General features: G+C 42.2%; 1 protein-coding gene across 1 annotated transcript in view; it reads right to left on the bottom strand.

Annotated features, from left to right (window-relative positions):
- The window catches only part of LOC126987767 (troponin C-like), a 48,760-nt gene extending 23,833 nt beyond the window's left edge, over positions 1-24,927 (bottom strand). Inside the window, exon 1 of the mRNA XM_050845071.1 lies at positions 24,431-24,927. Coding sequence (XP_050701028.1) covers positions 24,431-24,433 — 3 coding nt within the window. The 5' untranslated portion in view covers positions 24,434-24,927. The remainder of the gene's footprint in view (positions 1-24,430) is intronic.
- Between the last annotated feature and the right edge of the window lie 468 nt (positions 24,928-25,395).

A 25,395-nucleotide genomic window follows, 5' to 3' on the forward strand; every position in this document is an offset into this window, starting at 1 on the left:
TTCTTGGTCGTCAATGATTGGTTACGTTTTTTACCTTTGCCGATAGTGAATGTTTGTGACGTTTGAGAGCGTTTTTTTCTCATCCCGGTAAAGAGAGAATGTGTTTTTATTTTATTTTAGATGGCTCGGAGTATTTTTTTTCTCATTTCCCGGTAGAAAAAAATAAATACGTCGTAGCGTTTGAGATGTCTGTCGCCCTTTTAACCGCTTCTTGGTAGTCCGTGATGGTTATGTGTTGGTGACGGCTCAGAGCGGTTGGCTTTTCCTTTTTCCTTTGCCCGATAAAAGGAAAAAAATGTCTTGGCATCATACCTCTTAGGATTCTTTACAGGAGCAGCGAGTAGCGGGCTTTTTTATATTATTGTTTCCTTATTTGTGCCCTTGAGCTGTCTCCTTTGTTGTAAAAAAAGATATTTGCAGTGACTAAGGGTCGTCTTCCTGAACGAGTTTTTTGTATTTCGGTGGCTAACAATGTTTTTCTCTGTCAGTATTTGTAAAGTCGTGAGGATTTACACATATTTCCGACTTTGAGCTAATGTCCTTGAGAACGTTTTTCTTATCCCGGTAAAATAAGAATATGTGCGTTATGTGTTTTCGTTGGCTAAGATTTTTATTTTATTTTCTTTGTCAGTAATAAATGCATGAATATCTACTTATTTTCCCGACGTTCAGCTAATATTCTTGAGAACGTTTTTCTTATCCCGGTAAAATAAGAATATGTGTTATGTATTTTCGTTGGCTAAGACTTAAGACTTTTTTTTCTTTGTCAGTAATAAATGCATGAATATTAACTTATTTCCCCGACGTTCAGCTAATATTCTTGGGAACGTTTTTCTTATCCCGGTGAAATAAAAATATGTGCGATATGTATTTTCGTTGGCTAAGACTTTTTTTTCTTTGTCAGTAATAAATGCATGAATATTAACTTAATTTTCCCGACGTTCTGCTAATATTCTTGAGAACGTTTTTCTTATCCTGGTAAAATAAGAATATGTGCGTTATGTATTTTCGTTGGCTAAGATTTTTTTTTCTTTGTCAGTAATAAATGCATGAATATTAACTTATTTTCCCGACGTTCAGCTAATGTCCTTGAGAACGTTTTTCTTATCCCGGTAAAATAAGAATATGTGTTATGTATTTTCGTTGGCTAAGATTTTTTTTTCTTTGTCAGTAATAAATGCATGAATATTTACTTATTTTCCCGACGTTCAGCTAATATTCTTGAGAACGTTTTTCTTATCCTGGTAAAATAAGAATATGTGCGTTATGTATTTTCGTTGGCTAAGATTTTTTTTTCTTTGTCAGTAATAAATGCATGAATATTTACTTATTTTCCCGACGTTCAGCTAATATTCTTGAGAACGTTTTTCTTATCCCGGTAAAATAAGAATATGTGCGTTACGTATTTTCGTTGGCTAAGATTTTTTTTTTCTTTGTCAGTAATAAATGCATGAATATTTACTTATTTTCCCGACGTTCAGCTAATATTCTTTAAGTAAACTCAAGTACAACTGCAGGTCATAATAGGATAATGAGCTTGTTAGAATAATAAGAGCGTTAGAATAAATGCTTTTTATTTTCAGTGGCGAAGAGGTTTTTTTTCTGTCAGTAGTAAATACATAACAGAACACTTACTTTCCCGACTTCCAGCTAATTTCCTTTAACCCTTAGACGGCGGCAGTATTTGAAGAGCAGCTCCCCCCAAAATGAATGGTCTATATATAGTCACTGCCAACCTTAGGACCGAAGGAAATATAGTTACTCCGCATGAGAGGTGTTTTAACTATCGTCTTTATATAGATTCTACCGCAATCTGGAAGTGTTGTTATATTTCTGCCATACAAAACTGACTGACCGAATTCTGGACCGTCTGTATAGAGTTCCACCGCCGTCTAAGGGTTAAGTAGACTCTGGAACATCTGCGGGTCACAATGGGCTAATGAGCATGTTAGGAGACGCAAGGGGTCACGCTTCGCTGCAGGCGGTGGAGACGAGGGAGAGAGAGAGAGAGGAGGGGGGACATCGCTAGGCCCGTATATGGTGAGGTTACGAGGAGGCGCAGCGACCATTGAGGAACGACACGTGAGGGATGGATGACAAGAGCGATGGACTGATTTCGCGAGGGGCCGATGACGCATGGACCGAGGAAGGCGCGCGTAAGAGAAGCAGAGGAAGAAAAGGATAAACAGCCATTTCTTAAATAATGATAATTCCTCGGTAGTGAATATAATGAGGGTGTTTATTTCCATACCTGATTAGCACTCGTGAGACTTCCCTTCGTGAGATCTGATCGTTTGACGTCTTGTATGAGTAAGATGAAACGTGAGTGTGTGTGTGTGTGTGTGTGTGTGTGTGTGTGTGTGTGTGTGTGTGTGTGTGTGTTGTGAGGGATGGATTGGCTTGTAATTATGCGTGCTTATTACGTGCCAGATTACAGGGCAGGTGAGCCGATGATGAGAAGGTGTGGCGGTGCTGGCGGCGGCGGAGGCTGGGTGGTGACGGAGGAGGAGGAGGAGGAGGAGGAAGAAGGAAGAAGGAAGAAGGAAGGAAATATGAATAGGAGAAAGAGGAAGAGGAGAGTTTCACATATTCCTCCTAACCTCCTCTATCCTTTCCCCTCCTCCTCCTCCTCCTCCCCCTCTTCCTCCTTCCTCCTTCCCTCAGTGATGAAAATAAGGTGTTTGCCACATTTAAGCCACGAGGGCAAAGGAGACGAGCCTTTCACATTTGCTCACACTTTCACGGCGGATATTCTTTGCTCTAGTTCGCAAATCGCCTTTTTTCCCCTTTTTTTATGTGTGTGTGTGTGTGTGTGTGTGTGTGTGTGTGTGTGTGTGTGTTATTTCGCTGTTGATTTTATTTCCACTTTTTCTTTCTCATATACCGCTCGGCGATAGAAGAATCCTGGAGCCAGCCTTGTTATTGTTGTTGTTGTAGGGAGCGAGAGTATTACCAACGCGCTTAAAGGATCACTTCTAGGCGACACTGAGTAGACCGAAGCAGCAGGTAGCAGAATAACCGGAAGCAGCGACGGGCCAAATTTGTGGCTTTACCGTGTAGCAGCGACGGGCCAAATTTGTGCCATGATATAAACCCCCCAAAATAGATGATACATAAACAGATCACAAATGCTTTGATATATATTATGAAATGGTTTGTGTGAGTGATGATTTTTTTCTCATTTTTCTCGCTTAGAGGGACCATTAAGAAACATGATCCCCGCTGCTACCTGGTTAATAGTATGGTTGTAGTGGTTCTCAACGGCACCATGAGACAAGCGGAAGTGATTGCCATTGCTGTTGTTGTTGTTGTGTGAAGTATTGGCGGTGTAGATAGTGGTGAAGATGGTAGTGATGGAGAAGGTGGTGATGGTTATGTTGAAGATGTTGAAGACGGTGAAGATGATGATGGTGATGGTGAAGATGGTAGTGATGGAGAATGTGGTGATTGTTATGTTGAAAATATTGAAGATGGTGATGATGATGGTGACGGTGGTGGTGGTGGTGGAGGTGGTGATGGTTATGTTGAAGATGTTGAAGACGGTGAAGATGGTGGTGGTGGTGGTGATGGTGCTTGAAGGAGTTGCAGAAAGGTAGAGATATCGGAAGGGCGGAAAAAAAAACGAGTACTACGAATTTGATCAAAGGAAAGATTTTTTTTCTGTATAATTAAGGATAAAAATCAACTTTACCGTCGGAATTTTACATAATATCAAGAAAACTCTGCTGCGGTGATTCTAAAAAAAAAAAAAAGTCCTCCCCCCTCCCCCAGACACACACACACACACACACACACACACACACACACACACACACACACACACACACACACACACACACACACATTCACTAACTCCCCCCCCCCTCCCCCGACACACGCGGACACGTAAAGGGGCTTTTCACAAGGGTATTCAGTAATAGGGTCGGCACCCGATTGTCGTTGGTTATTGCTCTTGTGGTAATTGTCGGGATTATTGTTGGTGTGATGGCGTGGACGGCCTTTTGTGGCGCTGGATTTGACGTTTGTAGTTGGTGGTTGTGATTGGTGAAGTTTTTTTTTTTTTTTTTTTTTTTTTTTTTAAGGGGGTGATGATGGTAGTGGTAGTAGTAGTAGTAGTAGTAGTAGTGTTGGCTGACTTTCATCACTTCAGTTCCAAGTTATTTCATCACTTCAGTTCCAAGTTATTTTCTGTTTACGTCTGCATATGTATGTGTGTGTGTATGTATGTGTTCACCCTAACTATTGGATGCTAAATATACCATACCAACTCATCCCACTTATTCATTTCTCAAGTTATTTCTTCATATCTTCGTGTTTACTTGCTGTCGAGTCACAAAGACATGTGAAATGCATATCAAAGGAGGCGCCCGAATGTAGGTCACCTTTAAAAAAGAAAATTCCACCCACTCAGTCACATATTAATTACAATGTCTCGTTATCGGCTCTGTTACAGTTTTCAGAGTATTTCTTGTAATTGATGGGAACTCTATTCACGTCAACTATTACTGACTTCCCTGAATATAGACCCTGAACGTGACTGTGGACGGTATCTGAACGGTTGGTGTGTACTGGGGGCCGTAATAGCAGTAATAGTAGTAGTAGTAGTAGCATTAGTAGCAGTAATATCAATTGTGGTACCAGTAGTAGTAATGTTATTGTTTTTACTGGTGTTTTTTTTTTTTCAGTAAAAGAAGCAGCTCAAGGGAAGAAAAAAAAAACCGCGAAAGAAAAAACAAGTCCGCTTAAAGAAAAGAAAAGCCCGCTAAAGAAACTATAAAGCCCACGAAGAGAGAAAAAAAAGTCCTCTGTCGTTTTATATATACATAGTTGTTGATCCTATTATTGCGTCCACGACCCTAATGACTTCAATCGCTAATACGGGAAAGAGAGAGAGAGAGGAATCCGCTTAGGTCCGCAGTGTTACCAGAATCGGATGACAGCAAACCCCGTGACCCACTAAACCGCTAACCGCCTGTGTGTGTGTGTGTGTGTGTGTGTGTGTGTGTGTGTGTGTGTGTGTGTGTGTGTGTGTGTGTGTGTGTGTTAAGAAATCATAGCATAGCCCATTAAATATTTTGTTGAATGTACCTCTGAAAAAATAATGTCATTCTTGTGTAGAGAAAATGTGAGAGAGAGAGAGAGAGAGAGAGAGAGAGAGAGAGAGAGAGAGAGAGAGAGAGAGAGAGAGAGAGAGAGAGAGAGAGAGAGAGAGAGAGAGAGAGAGAGAGAGAGAGAGAGAGAGAGAGAGAGAGAGAGAGAGAGAGAGAGAGAGAGAGAGAGAGAGAGGAGAATGCTTTTATATAACGTCATAAAATTTCAGGGGTCGGTCAGTCTAGTTCTTCTAAGAATATTTTTAACTGTGACACTGAAAATAATGGTGCTATTGTGATATTGGCGCTGGTGGTGGTGGTGGTGGTGGTGGCTGTAATGGTGGTTGTTGTTGTGGTGGTGATGGTGGTGAGATCAGTGGTAGAGAAGGTTGTTATTGTGGTAAGAGTTAGAGATAGATACTTGACATGATTACGGTAGTGGTGGTGGTGGTGGTAGTAGTGGTTCCAGTGGTCGTCATGGTGATAGTTGGGTTTAGTAAGGCTGTGAGGTCATGTTTTGAGGAGGAAGGTAAATGGAGAAGAAATTTGATCTTTAGAGGAATTAGAAGTCATGAGTTAAGATGAAATGGAAGAAGATTGAGATGCATGGCGGACAAAAAAGCGATGGAAGTGAAATGAGAGAGAGAGAGAGAGAGAGAGAGAGAGAGAGAGAGAGAGAGAGAGAGAGAGAGAGAGAGAGAGAGAGAGAGAGAGAGAGATTCACTATTTTTTCCTGAATAATAAAACAACATTGTGTATATTCCGAGAAATTGCAGAAAATTGTCATTCCAGAAAATAAGTCGGCGGTGAAAAAAGTTAAAATGTTAAAAGAAAGTGGAAAGCGAGAACGAAATAAATACTTTGTGCGCTTGAATTTTTTAACCTAGAAAACTGTGCTATGTTTTTTTTTCTAGGAAACACACACACACACACACACACACACACACACACACACACACACACACACACACACACACACACACACACACACATTTATATAGTTCAGCGTGAAATGTTAAACCATATGTGATAATAGCAGGATAGAAGGAGGAGGAGGAGGAAGAGGAGGAGGAGGAGGAGGGGAAGGAGGAAGAGGAGGAAGAGGAGGAAGAGGGAGATGTAGTTAAGTATTTAAAAGATGTTGCTTCTCCACCTCCTTCTCCTCCTCTCCTCATCCCTCTCTTCCTCCTCTTCACCTCCTCCTCCTCCTCCTCCTCCTCCTCCTCCTGCTTTTCCCCGGCGGCCGTAATAGAGCTGCAATCTACCTGTCCTTCCCCGCGGTTGGATAGCTCAGGTGAGAGACAGGGAATGCGGGGAATTTAATCTGATCTAATTTATGAGACCCTCCGTGTTTTCTTCCCCCCGACCTTGGTTTGGGTTTATGGGCATCGCTGTGTCACGGAGAATGGTTTATTTGATCGGTGAGACCTTCAACGCGACCTCCTCTTTTTTTTTTTTTTTTTTACGTTTTCTTTTATGATGTCCAAGAGAATTTTTATGAGTGGATTCCGTAAACAAAAGGATGGGATGAGGATGTGTGTGTATTTGTTTGTATGTGTGTGTGTGTGTGGGGGGGGGGGGGGTAGGGGTGTGTGTGTGTGTGTGTGTGTGTGTGTGTGTGTGTTGCTACATATCATCTTGGCCGTCATTCTATATATCTGCACTACTGCCCTTTCTCTCTCTCTCTCTCTCTCTCTCTCAGTAATACAGTTAAAATGATGGAAATGAATGACGACAAGATGAAAGAAAAAAAGTGGGCGGGAGAAATAAAGAAAACAAGAGAGAGAGAGAGAGAGAGAGAGAGAGAGAGAGAGAGAGAGAGAGAGAGAGAGAGAGAGAGAGAGAGAGAGAGAGAGAGAGAGAGAGAGAGAGAGAGAGAGAGAAGAATGAAAGGTGAGGGCGAGGGAAAAAAAGATCGGTAATGATATCTGACGTTGGTAAAAATAAGTCCTCGAGGGGAAGGCGGTACAAGGGCACTGGGCCAACCGGTGCCGAAAACTGCCCGCCGGGGAATCCAACACTTGACCTCAACGTGACCTATTATTACCCCCCCCCCCTCCCCCTCAGAGACCCTCCTGCCGGTGCCTTCAGGGTCACTCTCGCTACTCTCCCTCCTGCTCTTATTCCTTCTCCTCCTCCTCTTCATTCTTTTTCTCCTCCTCCTCCTCCTCCTCCTCGTGTGTTTTTTTTTTTTCTTGGTGGGTAATGTTTTTTTTTTTTTTTTTCCGGTCTTAGGTCTACTTACTCCTACTCCTCTTCTTCTTCTTGTTTTCGTGTTCGTTGTTGTTGTTGTTTTTTTTGTATCATTATTACGTCTGTTCTCGTTTTTCATCTTTTTTTTTCTATTGCTGCTGCTGTTCTTTATATTATTGCTCCTCCTTCTTTTCTTTTCCTCCTCCTCCTCCTCCTCATCTTCCTCCCCCTTCTCCTCCTCTTCCTCCTCCTCCTTCTCCTCTTCATATCTCCTTTTGTCATTCAATTTCTATAGCCTCTCAGTCCACCGTCAATGCCGTACCAGGTGTGTGTGTGTGTGTGTGTGTGTGTGTGTGTGTGTGTGTGTGTGTGTGTGAGTGTTTTGGGTACATGGATGCCCAATTGCCTGAGTTCGTTCACAGTCCACCTGTGGTAATGGTGATGGTTTCCTTATGCCCTTGTATGTCTCCTCCTCCTCCTCCCTTAGACTGTCCCCAAACTCGGGGTCATCGTCAGGGATAATGTTACCTTTGCCAATGTAAAACACGTTCTTCGTCTTAAGCTACAATACGCAGTACAGTTTTATTTTCCTTTTCACACGGATGGTGAGAACAATGAGTGAGCACAACAATGAGTGAGCACAACAATGAGTGAGCACAACAATGAGTGAGCACAACGGCGTGCCGGCACAAATGTACAGTCCTTCCCGACACAGCCGCCCACGTAAGGAACGACTCAAGCCGCTCAACCCACTGACCTATAAAAGAGACAACTACGAGGAGACATTCTCCAAATTCTTGAAGACATTTAATAAAGGTTTGTTGAGCGTCCAGTTAACCCGATAACTGGGAACAATTGTATGGCCATGAAAGCACGTACAATGAATTGCTTTTTTATTGGCAGGCAATGAATCATTTATCACTGGAATAAACTTCATGGTAAAGAGTTTTGAAAAAAAAAGACGTATCTATCGCTACTTAGTCCGATCACTCAAGAATTATAAGTATTGGTCTGCTAATTCAGCGAGGCGATATAGGAGGTCTTATTTCTTAACGCCAAGTCATTCGATAATTGAACAACCTTCCTGCAGAAATAATAAGTACCAAAGCCATTAACTCGTCTGAAAATCGCATTGAGAGTTATTTCGATGCGTCTGGATGAACTCAACGCTTTACCAGAGTGCTTTCATTTGCTCTGTAGGTATTAATGTAGGAGGTCTTATTTTTTAACGTTAAGTCATCCGATAATTGAACAACCTTCCTGCAGAAATAATAAGTACGAAAGCCATTAACTCCTCTGAAAATCGCATTGAGAGTTATTTCGACGCATCAGGATGAACTGAGCGCCCGTACCAGAGTGCTTTCATTTTTTTTTTTTTTTTCAGCAGAGACAGTGCAAGGGCGTAAAAAAAATACAACAATAATGAGAAAAAAAAAAGCCCGCTATTTACTGCTCCTAAATAGAGTAGAGTGACTATCGAGCAGATCATAGCACTAGAGCGGGCAACCTCGAAATGATCCAGTTGGTTTTATGTTGCCTGTCTTTCAATGTGTCCATGTTTACAAATGCACTTCTCTTTAACCCCTATTGCATCCGCGTCCTCCGTGAGATCGTTTCTTCTTCTTCTTCTTTTTCTTCTTCTTCTTCTTCTTCTTTTTCTGCTTTTTCTTCTTCTTCTTCTTCTTCTTCTTTTTCTGCTTTTTATTTTTCTTCTTCTTCTTCTTCTTCTTCTTCTTCTTCTTCTTCTTCTTCTTCTTCTTTATCCTCTCTTACTTTTCCTCACCTTTTCCTCCTCCTCTTTCTCTTTATCTTCTCTTCATTTTATCCTCTTTCCTTCCCTCTCCTCTTTTTCCTCTCCTCCATGTTCTCCTCTCTCTCTTTATCCTCTCTCCCTTACTTCCTTCTCTCCTTTCCCTCTCATTCTTCTTCTTTTACTCACCTTCTTCTCCTCTTCTATTCTGTTATCTCCCTCTCTCTCCCTCCTCCTCCTCCTCCTCCTCTTACTTTTTAAGCTCTCAGTCACTTGTTTTCCTCTCCTTTCTCTCCTTTTCCTCACCTCCTTTTCTTTCTCCTTACTCTCTCTCCATCACTTCCTTCTCTCCGTTCCCTCTCCTCCTCCTCCTCCTCCTCCTCCTCCTCCTCCTCCTCCTCCTCCTCCTCTTCCTGCTCTTTATCCTCTTCCCTTTCCGAGTCCGGGTCACCTTCTCCTCACGTGAGCCGCTCAAAGGCGAGGCAAACTGAGGACGTGAATGCCAGTAAATGAAGGCGACCCGTGTGTGTGTGTGTGTGTGTGTGTGTGTGTGTGTGTGCGTGTGTGTGTGTGTGTGTCCTCTCTCAACGTTAGTCTTAGCGATCCAGCCTGCAGAGTTAAGATGAAATAGGTTTATTCTTTTTTTTTTTTTTTTTCCTTTTTAGAGAGAGAGAGAGAGAGAGAGAGAGAGAGAGAGAGAGAGAGAGAGAGAGAGAGAGAGAGAGAGAGAGAGAGAGAGAGAGAGAGAGAGAGAGAGAGAGAGAGAGAGAGAGAGAGAGAGAGAGAGAGAGAGAGAGTGTTTCCATCTCCCTGAGCTTCGCGAGTTTACACAAGATGGAAACAAAAACAAACAAAAATAAAGTTGTGAAGAAGCTCCCTATTCTTCAACACAATCTTGGGTATAACTTATCTCGCAGCGCCGCACAACCCAACGGAAATACTGTACTGGAAAACTCGACATTGAAGAAGGTTAGAAAATTTTACTCACAAGCTTTAGAGGAAGAAGGAAGAAGATCGGGAAGACGGAGAGGATCAGAGCGAAGAGAAGGAGGTGCAGAAGGAGGAGGAGGAGGAGGAGGAGGAGGAGAAGTAAGAGAAGATGTAGAAGGGAGAGAAGAAGGAAGAAGAAAAGGAGCAGCGGAAAGAAGAAACGGAGCAGAGGGAAGAGAAGAAGGAGAAGGGAGAGAAGGAAGAGGAGAAGCAGAAGAAGGAAGAAGAGAAGAAGGAGAAAAGAAAGAAGAAAGAATAGTGACGGAGAAGAACGTGTCCCGCGAAGGAGATTGAGGACTGAAAGAAAGCGGACAAAGAAGAAGATGAAGGGAAGAAGGTAATTGACGTTAAGAAGGAGGAGCTGGAAGATGGAGGAGGAGAATGAAAAGAAGAAGAAGAACAGGAATAATAACTGCTAACGGATGAACGAGGAGAAAGGAAAGAGGGGTTAAGTCTGTGGCGAAGAAGGGAAGACATAATGAAATAGGAACAGGCGAAGGAGAGACATGGGAAAGAAAATGACACGTAGAAGAAGAAAGGTGGAGAGGAGAGGAAGAAGAGGAGAACGCAATGAATAAAAAAAATGAAGCAGAGGATAATAAGAAAACAAATAAAAGGAGAGAAGGATGATAACGCGTAGTAGAAGAAACAGGAAAGTAAGATGAAGAAATAGAGGAATACAAGGGAAATAGAAGAAGAGGAGGATGCTATTAATAAAGAAGGGGAGGAAGGGGAGGAAAAGCATAAAAACGACAACAAAAGCATAATAGCGTGCAGTAGAAGAAAGAGGAAGGAAACCAGAATAAATAAGGTGTAGGAGGACAATAGGAGGAAGAGGAAAACGTTATTAATAGAGGAAGAAAAAAAAAACAAGGAAGTGGAGGACAGTTATAAAAGAAAATAACATTAAAAAACAAGAAGAATAACACGTAGAAGTAGAAAAAAAAATAGACGAAATAACAAGTAGAAAGACAGTAGGAAGAAGAAGCGGAGAATGATGTTAATGATAAAAATAATGATATTCGTAAAAGCAAGAAAAGAATAATAAGACTTTGGAGTTGGACGAGGAAACAAAGACAAAAGAGAAAAGAAAAGGAGTAAGATAGCAAGAAGAAGAAGAAGAAGAAGAAGAAGAAGAAGAAGAAAAGGTAAAATATATAGTATGTAAATTTGCACTGTAGAAATGTATATAAATCAAATAAAAAGAAGAAGAAGAAGAGGTAAAATATATAATAGGTAAATTTGCACTGTAGAAATGTATATAAATAAAATAAAAAGAATTAGACTAGAGAAGGACAGTTAGAAAAGAAGGATGGACAAGACGAAGTAAATGAAGTAGATGAAATAGGATTAGAAGAAACAACAAGATACCTCTGTGTAAAGTGAAGAAAATGCGATGGGAGCTGAAGACAACAAAATATATGAAATGAATAGAATGATAATAGGACGACATTAATAGGAAGAGGAGGAGGAGGAGGAGGAGGAGGAGGAGGAGGAGGAGAAATAAAAAAAAGTAGAAAATGTAGAACTAGAAGATTTGATAAGATAGGTCAGTGAAGGATGGAGAAAACGAGATGTGAGCTGGAGAAGAAAATAAATAAGAAGGGAATATAATGATTAGAGGAGGACATTAGAAGGAGAAAGAGGAGTAGGAGAAAAAAAGAAGTAGGACTAGAAGAAATAACAAGGTAGGTCAGTGAAGGATGGGGAGGCGGAGGAAAAGAAGAGAAGGGAAGGTAATGGAGGTATTTTGATCACACTGAGGAAGAGGGAGAGCCACAAAGAAGCTTTATTGGCGCCTGAGGATACAAGAGCAACAGGAGTAAGGAAAAAAAAGTAGAAAAAGTAATTCTAGAAGGAATAACAAGATTGGTCAGTGTAGGATAGAGAAAATAAATGAAAGGAAATGAAGGACAGCTGGAAAGGAGGAGAATGAGAATTGACAGAACAAAGAAAGAGAAATAGAAGAAAATGAAACAGTAGATGTAGAAAATGAAGTAGAAGAATTGGAAAGAAATAACAAGATAGGTCATTGTAGCTTAGAGGGCAGGAAAGGAAGGAAGGCAGTGGAGGAATTCTGACTAAACTGAGAAGGAAAAAAGAAGTAGAAAAAGTATGACGAAGGAAGAACAAGGTTGGTCAGTGTAGGATTGAGGGAAAGGAGGAGGAGAAAGGCATTGGAGAAGTTCTGATCAAGCTGAGAAAGAGGAAATAAGTAGAAAAAAATAACAAGATAGGTCACTGTAGGATGAAGGGTAGGAAGGAAAGGAAGGCAATGAAGGAGGAAGAGGAAAAAGGAGAAAAAAATAGGAGTAGAAGAAAATAAGAGGATAGGAAAGTGAAAGAAGGAGAAAATGAAAAGAGGGAAGCCAATGGAAGAGGAAGAGGAAGAGGAAAAAATAGAAAAAATAGGAGTAGAAGAAAATAAGAGGATAGGAAAGTGAAAAAAGGAGATAATGAAAAGATGGAGGCCAATGGAAGAGGAAGAGGAAGAGGAAAAAATAGAAAAAATAGGAGTAGAAGAAAATAAGAGGATAGGAAAGTGAAAGGAGAAAATGAAAAGAATGAAGGCAATGGAGGATTTCTGATTACGCTGAGGAGGAGGAGGAGGAGGAAGAGGAGCACAGAATCCAGGTCTTATTGGCGGCCGAGGATACGAGCGTCCTCAGCGGGGGGCGTGCCATCTCCCGCGCGGCGAGGCCCTACGGGAGGCGACTCAAAAAGGTTAATATCTTGTCGTCTGTCGTAACACGGCTTCCCTTGCGCTGGTGGTGGTCGCACGGAGGGGGTTGCAATTGTGGTGGTGGTTGCGTCAAACTTCCTGACAACCTACACCAATATCAACAGCAACTACTACTAATATTAATACTTATACTTCTATACGAGCACCAATAAGTGACGATGATAGCTGTAGTGAAGGGCTTACTTTTTTTGTTTTTGTTTTTTGCCCTTGAGCTGCTTCCTTTACTGAAAAAAGTAGTAGTAGTAGTAGTAGTAGTAGTAGTAGTAGTAGTAGTAGTAGTAGTAGTAGTAGTAGTAAAAATAGTTCTGGTTATAATAGTAATAATAGTAGTTGTTGAATTGTATCTGTTTTTCATCTTACAACAGCTACGTAGAAATTCAACCACCACCACCACCACCACCATTACTACTGCCGCCGTCAAGAACAACAAGAAAAATAACGTTAGTGATGATAATAATGATAGTAACAATATCATGATGGCGAAAGTAATATTCTTCACATTCCGCGCGGGTAACCCTTCATCCTTTCCGCAAGCCGACTAGGTTGTTGTTGTTGTTCCTGTTGTCAAGACCTTCGCAGTGCGTCACAAAGAAAGGAGAAGAAAAAGAAGGAAAAGGAGGAAGAAGAATGGGAGGGAGAAATACTAACAAGGAAAAGGAGAAGAAAAAGAAGGAAAAGAAGGAGGAAGAAGAATGGGAGGGAGATATACTAACAAGGAAAAGGGAAAGAAAAGAGAAGAAAAAGAAGGAAAAGGAGGAAGAAGAAGAATGGGAGGGAGATACACTAACAAGGAAAAGGAAAGGAGAAGAAGAAAAAGAAGGAAAAAGAGGAAGAAAAATAGGACAGGTACACTAACGTTGCTGGTTTCCGCTTCCCTCACCTCCCTTTTTCCCTTCCCTCGCTTCTCTTCTTCCCCCCCCCCCCCTTGCTACCTCCTCCTCCCATGGTTACTCGCTTTCTCCCACTCTCCTCTATCTTTGGTTTCTTTCCCTCCTCATCTCACTTCTCCCTCCCTCCCATCCTTTCCTCATTATCATTTCTTTCCTCTAATTTACTTTCCCTCCAAATCCACTTCTCCGATTCCTCCTCTTTTTTTTTTTTTTTTTTACTTTCTCCTCGTGTTTTTTTTCCTCTCCTTTCCGACCCTTTCTTCATTTTCTCTATCCTCTTCTTTTCCTCCGATCTCTCCTTTTTTTCCTCTCTCCTCTCCATGTGTCCAGGTGGTTAAGGTAATACCCTCCCTCCCTCCTCCTCCTCCTCCTCCTCCTCCTCCTCCTCCTCCTCTCCTCCCCGCCGCCACCAAAAGACTTGCCACTAAATTCCTTTGGTGTAGCGCGCGAGACTGAAGAATTTCCAGTATTTATTTCTCTGTTTTGGTGTCAGAACCGAATGTTTCCTCGAGGGTTTTAAAATGAAGATGTGTTTTTTTAGCTTTTCACTTGTCATTTTCATCGCGTTTAAAATGACAGAAATTCGATGGAACGAGACGGATTATTAAGAGAAAGTCAGAATGCGATTTTTTTTTCTCTCTCTCTTGCCTCTTTCCTTTCCTCTCCTCTTTTGTCTTTCCACTTTGTCCTTCTCCTTCGCCTCTTTCCTTTCCTCTTTCCTCTTTGTCCTTTTCTTATTCCTCTTTCCTCTCCTCTTTCCTCTTTGTCCTTTTCTTATTCCTCTTTCCTTTCCTCTTTCCTCTTTGTCCTTTTCTCTTACCTCTTTCCTTTCCTCTTTCCTCTTTGTCCTTCTCTCTTGCCTCTTTCCTCTCCTCTTTCCTCTTTGTCCTTTTCTTATTCCTCTTTCCTTTCCTCTTTCCTCTTTGTCCTTTTCTTATTCCTCTTTCCTTTCCTCTTTCCTCTTTGTCCTTTTCTTATTCCTCTTTCCTTTCCTCTTTCCTCTTTGTCCTTTTCTCTTACCTCTTTCCTCTCCTCTTTCCTCTTTGTCCTTTTCTTATTCCTCTTTCCTTTCCTCTCTCCTCTTTGTCCTTTTCTTATTCCTCTTTCCTTTCCTCTTTCCTCTTTGTCCTTTTCTTATTCCTCTTTCCTTTCCTCTTTCCTCTTTGTCCTTTTCTTATTCCTCTTTCCTTTCCTCTTTCCTCTTTGTCCTTTTCTTATTCCTCTTTCCTTTCCTCTTTCCTCTTTGTCCTTTTCCCTTACCTCTTTCCTTTCCTCTTTCCTCTTTTGTCCTTTTCCCTTGCCTCTCTCCTCTCCTCTTTTCTCTTACCTCTTTCCTCTCCTCTTTCCTCTTTGTCCTTTTCCCTTGCCTCTCTCCTCTCCTCTTTCCTCTTTGTGCACGTAGGTTAAGAAGTGAGGAACGAGATGAGAGGAACGGGGAAACGATAACCAAGACGATAACAAAGCGAGCAGAGAAGGGATAACAAAGGGACGATTCAAGACAAGCTGTGTGTTCGAGGAGGCGGAAGACACCACGTTAGGGGATCGAACACCATCGGGCAACGAGTATGTCAGAGAGTAAAGGGAGTTAAGAGAGGTACAAAGCGAAGAAAAAACAAAAGAGAAGCGGCGGGTAAAACGAAGGCAATCAGACACGAAGAAGGGATCAAAGAGAAGGAAAGGGAGGAGAGGGTTACACAAATAGAAGACAGTTATCATCATCATCATCATCATCAGTAGTCCATTGCAGTAGTAGAAGAAATAACAAGATACGAAGAAGAGATGAAAGAGAAGGAAATGGAGGAGAGGGTTACACAAATATAGGATAGAGTAGGCATCATCATCATCATCATCATCATCATCATCTCCAGCCATTAGTAGTTCATTGCAGTACTAGAAGAAATAACAAGATAGTCAGTTAAGGGTGGAGAAAATGAGGTGTGAGATGGAGAAAAAAATAAATAAGAAAGGAATTGAATGATTAGAGGAGGACATTAGAGAGAGGAGGAGGAGGAGGAGCAGGAGGAATAAATCAAAGCAGAAGCACTCCACTCTATTTAGAAGCAGTAAGTAGCGGGCTTTTTTTTTTTTTTTAATGTTTTCTTTTTTTTACGCCCTTGCACTGTCCCCTCTGCTGTAAAAAGAAAAAGAAAAAGAAAAAGTAGGCCTGAACGGAATAAAAAAAATATGTCCGTGTTTTTAGGAAGGAGGGAAGGAAGGAAAAAAAAAATGGAGGATATTTGGCAAGGAGAAAAACGAGGCCTTTCCTAACGTTCTGCACCTCTCTCTTTAACGAGGTTCTTCTTGAGGTTGTAGGTAGGGGACGCTCTAATTTTATCTCCACTTGGTCCACTTTCCGCCCTGATTTATAGATTCCAGGTTGCCACTCCATCACTTTGGTTGTCCACCTACTTTCAGTTATACGTATATTATTTTTTACAGTAAAGGGCGAAAAGAAACCAAAAAAAATCAATCAGAAAAACATCCCGCTAATCTCTGCCCCTGTACAAAGTGAAGTTACAGAGTATCGAAAAGACAGGTGAGCTTTGGGAGGGGAGGTGTCTTGATGGTCTGCCCTCTTGATAATCTGCGCAAGTTTTACGTATATATATTTTTTTTACAGTAAAGGAGGCAGCTCAAGGGCAAAACGAAACAAAAAAAAAGATCAATCAGAAAAAAACCTCGCTCATCACTGCCCCTGTAAAAGAGTGAAGTTACGGAAGAGTATCGAAAAAAGAGATCAGCCTTGGGAGGGGAGGTGTCTTGATGGTATATATATTTTTTTTACAGTAAAGGAAGCGGCTCAAGGGCAAAAAGAAACAAAAAACAGAAAAAAAATCCCGCTAATCACTGCCCCTGTAAAAGAGTGAAGTTACGGAAGAGTAGCGAAAAGAGAGGTGAGCTTCGGAAGGATACTCTGCCCTTTTGATAATCTGCGCAACTCGATTTGTTCTTAGTCATCATAAAAATACTTCCATCCTTTGTTCCCTAATCCGTTTTCGTCTCTCCATGGTATACCCGATTTTTTTTCTCTATTCCTCTTTGTGTTCCTCTTGATGCTCTGCCCTCTTGATAATCTGCGAAAGTCCATGTGTTCTTAATCATAAAAATACATTCAACCTTTGTTCCCTAATCGGTTTTCGTCTCTCCATGGCATACCCGATTTTTTTTCTCCATTCCTCTTTGTGTTCCTCTTGACCCTCTGCCCTCTTGATAATTTGCGCAAGTCCATTTCTTCTTAGTCATCGTAGAAATACTTCCATCCTTTGTTCCTTAATCGGTTCTCGTCTCTCCATGGTATACCCGATTGTTTTTTCTCCATTCCTCTTTGTGTGCTTCTTATCTTTCCTTCTAAATGTTTTCTCCGCTGCTTAGCTTTCTGAACTGTGTGTTATTGATGCCAGAATACAATGATTGTACCCTTTTATCTTCAGGGAGAGTATGAGGTTATGAGATTAAGACGTTTACCAATAGCGCTCAAAACTCATTCCTGTTCTCTCTTTGGTTTCGTTATCGTGAGCTGGCTTTGGTTTGATTGTTGCCAGCTAGCAGTGGGATCTTATTACTGAGAAGTTGACCTTAGAATAACTAGAAAATGATATTGCTGAGAAACGGAAGGTGAAACACAAGAATGAGGGAGACATTTAATTAAGCAACGAGAGAAAAATATAGTAAATAAACCGAGAAACTGAAACTGGAAGGAGACACGCACTGAAAAGGATGACAAACATTCAAGACTGCGGTGTGATAATTGAAAACAGAAACAGAGATGCGGAAAAACGACAGCTGGAAAACAAGGAAAGAAAAACGGTAAACAGGCAAATAAGAAGAAAAAGTGGAAAGAGAACCCAAGTGACGAAATTCAAGAGAGAGAGAGAGAGAGAGAGAGAGAGAGAGAGAGAGAGAGAGAGAGAGAGAGAGAGAGAGAGAGAGAGAGAGAGAGAGAGAGAGAGAGAGAGAGAGAGAGAGAGAGAGAGAGAGAGAGAGAGAAACCATCCTGCACGGTAATAACGGAGAAGCGAGAAGTTACGAAATTGCTAAACTGAGATAAGAAGAAAGAACGCTGGACAAGCCGAGGCGAAAATGTCAAAGGATGATTAAAAAACGGAGATACGAAAACTACCGACACAGGACTAAAAAGAGCGAAGGAAAAAAGTGGAGCCAGAAAGGGGGAAAAGAAACGAAGGGAGCGAAAAATAAAGCACAAAGAAATGAAGCAGAAGAAAAGAAGAAAAAAAGTAAGTTTGAGAGAAAAGACTATGTGTAGTGAAAAAAATATAGAAAATGAAAAGCAAATTAAAAGAATATAAAGTAAAAGCGAATAGGAAAAGGGGGAAAAGCAGAGTGAAAAATTAAAGCAAAGAAATGAAGCAGACGAAGAAAAAGAAAAAGAAAATAAGTTTGAAAGAAAATCCACATTGCAAAAAATACGAAAAATAGAAAAAAGGAAAGCAATATAATGTAAAAAAAAATGGTAGAAGTCTGTAAACGTCGCGAAATAAATACACAAAAAATAAAAGATAAATTAATAAAGACGAAGAAGTAATAAAATGGTAAGGGACACAACGAGTCTTTTGTTCACCTTGAGGGAAAATAATGAAAAGAAAAATAATGAAAAGAGGCAAAGGAAAAAATATTGAAAGGCTTTGTGTGTGTGTGTGTGTGTGTGTGTGTGTGTGTGTGTGTGTGCGTGAGAGAGAGAGAGAGAGAGAGAGAGAGAGAGAGAGAGAGAGAGAGAGAGAGAGAGAGAGAGAGAGCACAGGAAAACGTGGTCAGAGGAAAGTTTTAGTTCAATAATTTTATGAGGAAAGAGATTGTGCTTGGAATGTGTGTTTGTCTGTGTGTGTGTGTGTGTGTGTGTGTGTGTGTGTGTGTGTGTGTGTGTGTGTGTGTGTGTGTGTGTGTGTGTGTGTGATAAAAAAAACAGGCTTGCTCATCAGATAACCTACTTAAAATTTCTAGGTCAAATTCTTTTTCATTTTATTCTCTCTCTCTCTCCTCATGATTATCCACGAGCGAACATATTTCCTCTCTTGAATTATATTAACCTCATTGTCTCTACATAGTTTTGTTGAGAGAGAGAGAGAGAGAGAGAGAGAGAGAGAGAGAGAGAGAGAGAGAGAGAGAGAGAGAGAGAGAGAGAGAGAGAGAGAGAGAGAGAGAGAGAAATAGAAAATGCAAACATAAAGTAATGTGTGTGTGTGTGTGTGTGAGTGTGTGTGTGTGTGTTGTCAATCTCTAGCTAATAATACTTTTTAATCTAATTTCCTGACATTTCTTTGTGATTTCCTTTTCCAATTTGTGCAGTTTTATTCTGGGACGAGAGAGAGAGAGAGAGAGAGAGAGAGAGAGAGAGAGAGAGAGAGAGAGAGAGAGAGAGAGAGAGAGAGAGAGAGAGAGAGAGAGAGAGAGAGAGAGAGAGAGAGAGAGAGAATAAACGTTGATTGGCAGACCTGATTGGCTCAACTTTGTGACTGACAGGAGATTTTTAAGTTTAGCACACACACACACACACACACACACACACACACACACACACACACACACACACACACACACACACACACACACACACACACACACACACTTTGATTTACGCCTTCCTTACTGTGACATTTGACAGCTTAGTTTGGCCCATTTTCCTCTTTGCGAAGTGAATACATTATCCACCTATCGACAAATCAATCTATCTGTCATAATACCTTTCTAACCCCGTTCCTTGCAATCTGTCTATCTCTAATTATCTATCTGTGTATGTACCTATTTCTCAGTGTATTTGTTATTTATCACTCAGATTTTGATTGTAATTTTTTATATGTTCGAAGATAGGAGAAGCAACGCTCATCCTGAAGGCAGCGAAGCACTCAGCCGATGAGGAGAACAATAGTTGACGTGGGATATTGAAGTAACAAGAAAAATGATAGAGGAAGTGAAGTCGTGCCGTGCCTGTATTTCAACCTGAGTGTTACTGATGGGCGGTTGTGTGGAGGGTGGAACGACCAACATCACTCTCAATCAGACCTGTGAGTGAGGACGAGATTATATGGATGACATAGACACCCTCAGAAAGAAAATCCCCTTCCGAGAGAGAGAGAGAGAGAGAGAGAGAGAGAGAGAGAGAGAGAGAGAGAGAGAGAGAGAGAGAGAGAGAGAGAGAGAGAGAGAGAGAGAGAGAGAGAGAGAGAGAGAGAGAGAGAGAGAGAGAAATGAGAAGGGGCCAAACGAGAGTGATGGAGAAAAGAGGAAACAGAGTAGGACCCAAAGGAGAGAAAGGAAGAAAAAGAAGGAAATGAGATAGAGCCAAACGAGAGAAAGGAAGAAAAAGAAGGAAATGAGAAGAATCCCAGCGAGAGTGAGGGAAAAAAAGAAGGAAAAGAGGAGGACCCAAACGAGAGAAAGGGGGAAAAATAAGGAAATGAGTTGTAGCGAAGCGAGAAAGAGGGAAAAAAAAGAAAAATGAAAAGCCAAACGAGAGAAAGGAAGAAAAACAGTGAAATGAGAAGGTGAACACTGGGTAGGCGTCAGAAGGGAATGAATAAGTAATTAGAAGGTAGAAGACACAGATAATGAGGAAAAGATAGAAGGTGAAGGAAGGAAGGTAAGGAGTGCTGGAAGAAAGGCATAGAAGAGAAAGGAGAGGACGAGGACGAGGAACAGGGAATAAGTGAAGGGAAGAAGAAGGGGATGGAAGGGGCAATGGAGGAAAGACTGGGAAGAGAAAGGAGGAAAGGAGGAAGTGGAAAGACGAAAGGTGAATGAAAAAGGAAAGGAAGGAAAGAAGTGATGAATGGAAGATATAGAAAGAGAATGGATGAAGGAGAAGGAGGAGGAAGAGGAGAAGGAAAAGCCGAAAGGAGTGATGAATGAAAGGTATAGAAGAGAAAGCATGCAGGAGAAAGAGGAGAAAAAGACAAAAAAAGAAAAAAAAAGCAGAAAGGTAAAGATTGATGAAGGAGAGACAGGGAAGGGAAAGGAAAAGAAGGAGGAGGAGGAAGACGGAGTATAAAGCTCAAGAGTTACGGGGGGGATGGGGTCGAGGGAAGGAGGGTAGCTGGGGGGTTCTGGAGAAACACGGTAAATTGCTAGGGAAATTGCTAAGGAAGGCTGAGGGGTCACGGGAAGCGCCGCGAATGGGGTTCAATTCCATTCCTTACTTGCAATGTCAATGATGTGTGTGTTTCCTTGAAGGTGTGTGATGCAATGCTCGCAACCCTGACCCCGGGAGAGAGAGAGAGAGAGAGAGAGATCGAGAGAGCGAGAGAGAGAGATTGCGAGAGTGAGAGAGAGAGAGAGAGAGAGAGAGAGAGAGAGAGAGAGAGAGAGAGAGAGAGAGAGAGAGAGAGAGAGAGAGAGAAGGAAAGGTGGAATGGAGGAGAGAAAGAAGGAGAAGAAGAGAGAGAGGGAGAGAGAGAGAGAGAGAGAGAGAGAGAGAGAGAGAGAGAGAGAGAGAGAGAGAGAGAGAGAGAGAGAGAGAGAGAGAGAGAGAGAGAGAGAGAGAGAGAGAGAGAGAGAGAGAGAGAGAGAGAGAGAGAGAGAGAGAGAGAGAGAGAGAGACGAACTGACAGACAGAAAAAAAGACAGAATGCGACAGAATTAAAATGCGTCAACAGTCGGACACTGCGTTTGTAATATATTTGTTTTGAGTAAGAAAAAAAGCGACAAAATTTATTGTTTATTTACTTCAGGGAGGTAATGACGTAATGGTACAGAAGTTACGAGACAATAAATAATGAAGAGCAATTCCAATCCTTTCAAGAGGAGGGCATCTGGACACCTCTCCTTCCGAAATTGACCTCTCTTTCGGCCACCTCTTTGGTTTCTTTTTAGGAGCAGCAAGTAGCGGGCTTTTTTATTATTGTTTCCTTTTTTGTGCCCTTGAGCTGTCTCCTTTGTTATAAAAAAAAACAAGGGCCAGATAAAAAAAAGCCGAGAAAAAAATAAAAATAAAGGAATAGAGCGTAAATAAAATAACTTTGGGAATGGAAGTAAGTGCTGAGGGAAGAAAATGACGAGGAATTTGAAGCAATAATCAAAACTAGAGAAGGAAAAGGTTACAGAAGAGTGACAGAAGAAAAATTGAGAGAAATAAAGTGGATAAGAAAAAGACCCAAGAAAAAGAAAAAGAAAAAAATATATATAGATAGATTGATAGATAGATAGAGTTATATAGAGATAATTTTGGTAATGCTATTTTTTTTTGAGAAATTGTAATAATATTTTTAATAATGATAATGATATTAATGACAGCAATAATAAGTCATAATAATAATAGTAATAATAATAATAATAATAATAATAATAATAATAATAATAATAATAATAATAATAATAATAATATGAAAAAAGAGCAAAATATGATGAAATACAATAAAGAAAGAAAGAAAAGAAAATGAAAGCAAAATTATGATGAAATACAAGAATGCAAAAAAAAGCAAAAACAAAACAAAAAAAACGAGAATAGGAAGAAGGAACAAAAACAGGAGGAGAATGAAACACAATATACGTAAAGAAAAAAAAAAGGGGAGCCCAAAAATTAGGATGAAATACAAGAAGAATACGAAGAGAAGTAAAAAAAAAAAATGGAATAGGGGGCGGGGGTGGGGGTGGGGGGCACAATATACGTAAAGAATAAAAAAGGAGAGCCCCAAAATTATGATGAAATACAAGAAGAATACGAAGAGAAGTAAAAAAAAAAATGTAATAGGGGGGTGGGGGTGGGGGTGGGGGGCACAATATACGTAAAGAATAAAAAAGGAGAGCCCCAAAATTATGATGAAATACAAAAATACGAGAAGTAAAAAAAAAAAATTAATTGCATGGGGGGGGGGCAAGAGGGAGGAGGTAACCGAATAGAGAGGAGCATCAGTAGCAGCAGGATCGACGCCCCCTCCCCCCCCCTCCTCCCTTTACACAAGCCACTCCTCCCTCATCGGCATTCACAGTTACGGTCAATGCTCGGAGGATAAATCTCGGAATGTCAGTCAGCCGCCTTTTTTCCCCCACCTGGCGCCAATGGTCAGCGTGGCGGCCAGCTGGCACTTGGCACTAAGGCCCCGTGTCAGCCCCTCAATACAGTTGCCATACTAACCCCATCTCTCCTCCTCCTCCTCCTCCTCCTCCTCCTCCTCATCCTCATCCTCATCCTCATGCTCTTTCTCCGTCCTCGTCCTCTTTCTCCCTTCACCCACCCCCCTTCCTCCCTTGCTCTCTCTTGCTCTTCCTCTTCCACCTTCTTAAATGTTTTCCCTCTCGTCTCCTCTTCCTTATGTCTCTCTCTCTCTCTCTCTTCACTATCTCATACTCTCTCAACCCTCCTCCTCCTCCTCTCGTAACCTACTTTGTAATATCAGGACGTCACTTGCTACTTGCGTCACGGTTTCGTGTTGTAAGAAGCGACAGACTCAAGCAGACACACACACACACATACATACATACATACATATCTTACATCATACATATCGCCATCATCATATTCATCATTATTTTGACCGTCACTGTCATCAGCTGGTGAGACGAATAGGAAGAAAAGTTCTCAAAGTGGTTTACATTGTTATATATTTTCCTCCTCCTTCTCGTCCTCCTCCTCCTCCTTCTCGTCCACCTCCTCCTCCTCCTCCTCCTCCTCCTTCTCGTCCACCTCCTCCTCCTTCTCGTCCTCCTCCTCCTCCTTCTCGTCCTCCTCCTCCTCCTTCTCGTCCTCCTTCTCGTCCTCCTCCTCCTCCTTCTCGTCCACCTCCTCCTCCTTCTCGTCCTCCTCCTCCTCCTTCTCGTCCACCTCCTCCTCCTTCTCGTCCACCTCCTCCTCCTTCTCGTCCACCTCCTCCTCCTTCTCGTCCTCCTCCTCCTTCTCGTCGTCCTCCTCCTCCTCCTGCAGCACCACCCACTACACTGCCACGCGTTCTTCTTTACTTCCCTCCCACACATTATTTTATCGTCTTGTTGAGGGAATTTTCCAGGCTTGTAGCGCTGCGCGAGTATTTCTGAACTGTACCTAATTATAAACTTTGCCGCGTCGCGTATTTTATTTCCTCCTACACACCGTGTCGTTATGTAAGTCTGGAATTATGCCTTTCTCAAAATTTGAAGTATTACATATTTTTAATTTACCCAGCAAAGTATGGTTGAAGGACGGAGCAATAACATTAAAGTTGGTTGAATTATTCATCAGGGTAGTCGGTGGCTAAGTGGTTAGCGTGCTGGGCTCACATTCATCACGCCATGGACAACGTCGGTAGGAATCCCCACGCTACCACCTGGGATTTTTCAGTCACCGCCGAGTGGCCTAAGACTACCCACATGCTGTCCAGAAGACCGCCCATCAACCCGGACTCTAGAAGAAACCGTCCAGTGAATCAAGAATGAGTTCCGGGGGTAGCATGAGCCAAGCATGACTGGCGCCATGATGGGCTTGGGCCGACCATCTGGCCCCTGAAGAAAGCCTACCGGCGCTATAGGCGGGGATTAAAAAAAAAAAAATCAGCCAGATCGACGGAACATGTTTATTGTCTGTGGTGTGGAGGCGGACGTAGCAGGACACGGTCGAAAAAAAAAAAAGGTGTGGATATTAAGAAGGCCTAATTAACCAGCTGGAAGCTCTGCATTCAACCCTAATTACCTGGTTGGCTTAAGACGACCACAAAACAATTAATTAAGATCCTGAATGTTCGTGTTTGACCTTAATTCATTTCCCCTTGGCAGAGATTTGTTTTGCTGTTGAGAACTACCCTGAAAAAAAAAAAAAAGGAAAAAAACGAATAGTACAGCCTTCCCAACTCACCATTTCTGTGGCGGGGCGGAGGAACGGCGAGGAGCGGGGGCGGCGGCGGCGGAGGAGGCGGAGGAAACGACGGAAGGTCTCTTTAGGATGTCAAGGTCACCGAAGTCCCGCGAAGTGATGATGTGTGCGCGGCGGCGAGCGTGGGCTGGAGGGCGGCAGAGAAGGGGACACTGGGGCCCTTCCTGTGATGGGCGCTGGGCTGACACTGGCTATGAAATGGGCGGCGATGGAGGGGGACCGAGGAGGGGAGGAGGAGGGACAGTCCGTGTGCGATAGAGGAGAAAGAGAGACAGAGAGAGAAAAACGAGAGAGAGGGACCCCTGATGGATGCAAGGTGGACTGCGGGAGTGAGTGAGTAGGGTAATGAGGGGGCTGTCAGAGAACGTAGGGGGGGTAGGTGCAGAAGGGGGAGCCACTAGTGAAGGTCGCGTCAGCCACTAACACCAGACCAGAGCAGAGCAGCGGGACGACAACCACGCCTTGGCCGCCCAATGATCACCGTTGCTTCAGTCCCTTAAGGTTATATGCGGGTTGGTCACTCGTCGCCAGGGCCAATCAGATGGACATACATAAAGTCCCGCTGCCAAACGTACGGTCCGAGTTTCAGGCTCTTGCGTCAAAAGTGTTATTCGCGGGGTCTTGGCGGCTGGTCAACTCGCTCCGAATTGTCTTTGACGCGTGAACTAATACGTTGGAGGAGGGGAAGCTGGGGTGGTTAGGTTGGGTGCGAGAGAGGGGTGCGAGGGTGCGGGCGTCATCCTTTGGTGCGCCCCTGACAAGTAGGAGGATCTGATGGCGATTCAAAGGCTCGGGATATGTGTTAGATTAATGGGCGGAAAGGCGGGTCGTGATGGCAGGTATATACGGGGATCAACCACCATCTCGTTATCCATCACGGTCATTCCACCTCCTCCTCCTCCTCCTCCTCCTTCATCTCATCCACTTCATCAGCATCCCCTTCCGTA

The sequence above is a fragment of the Eriocheir sinensis genome, chromosome 66, assembly GCF_024679095.1.
Source record: "Eriocheir sinensis breed Jianghai 21 chromosome 66, ASM2467909v1, whole genome shotgun sequence".
NCBI classification, from domain to species: Eukaryota; Metazoa; Arthropoda; class Malacostraca; order Decapoda; family Varunidae; genus Eriocheir; species Eriocheir sinensis.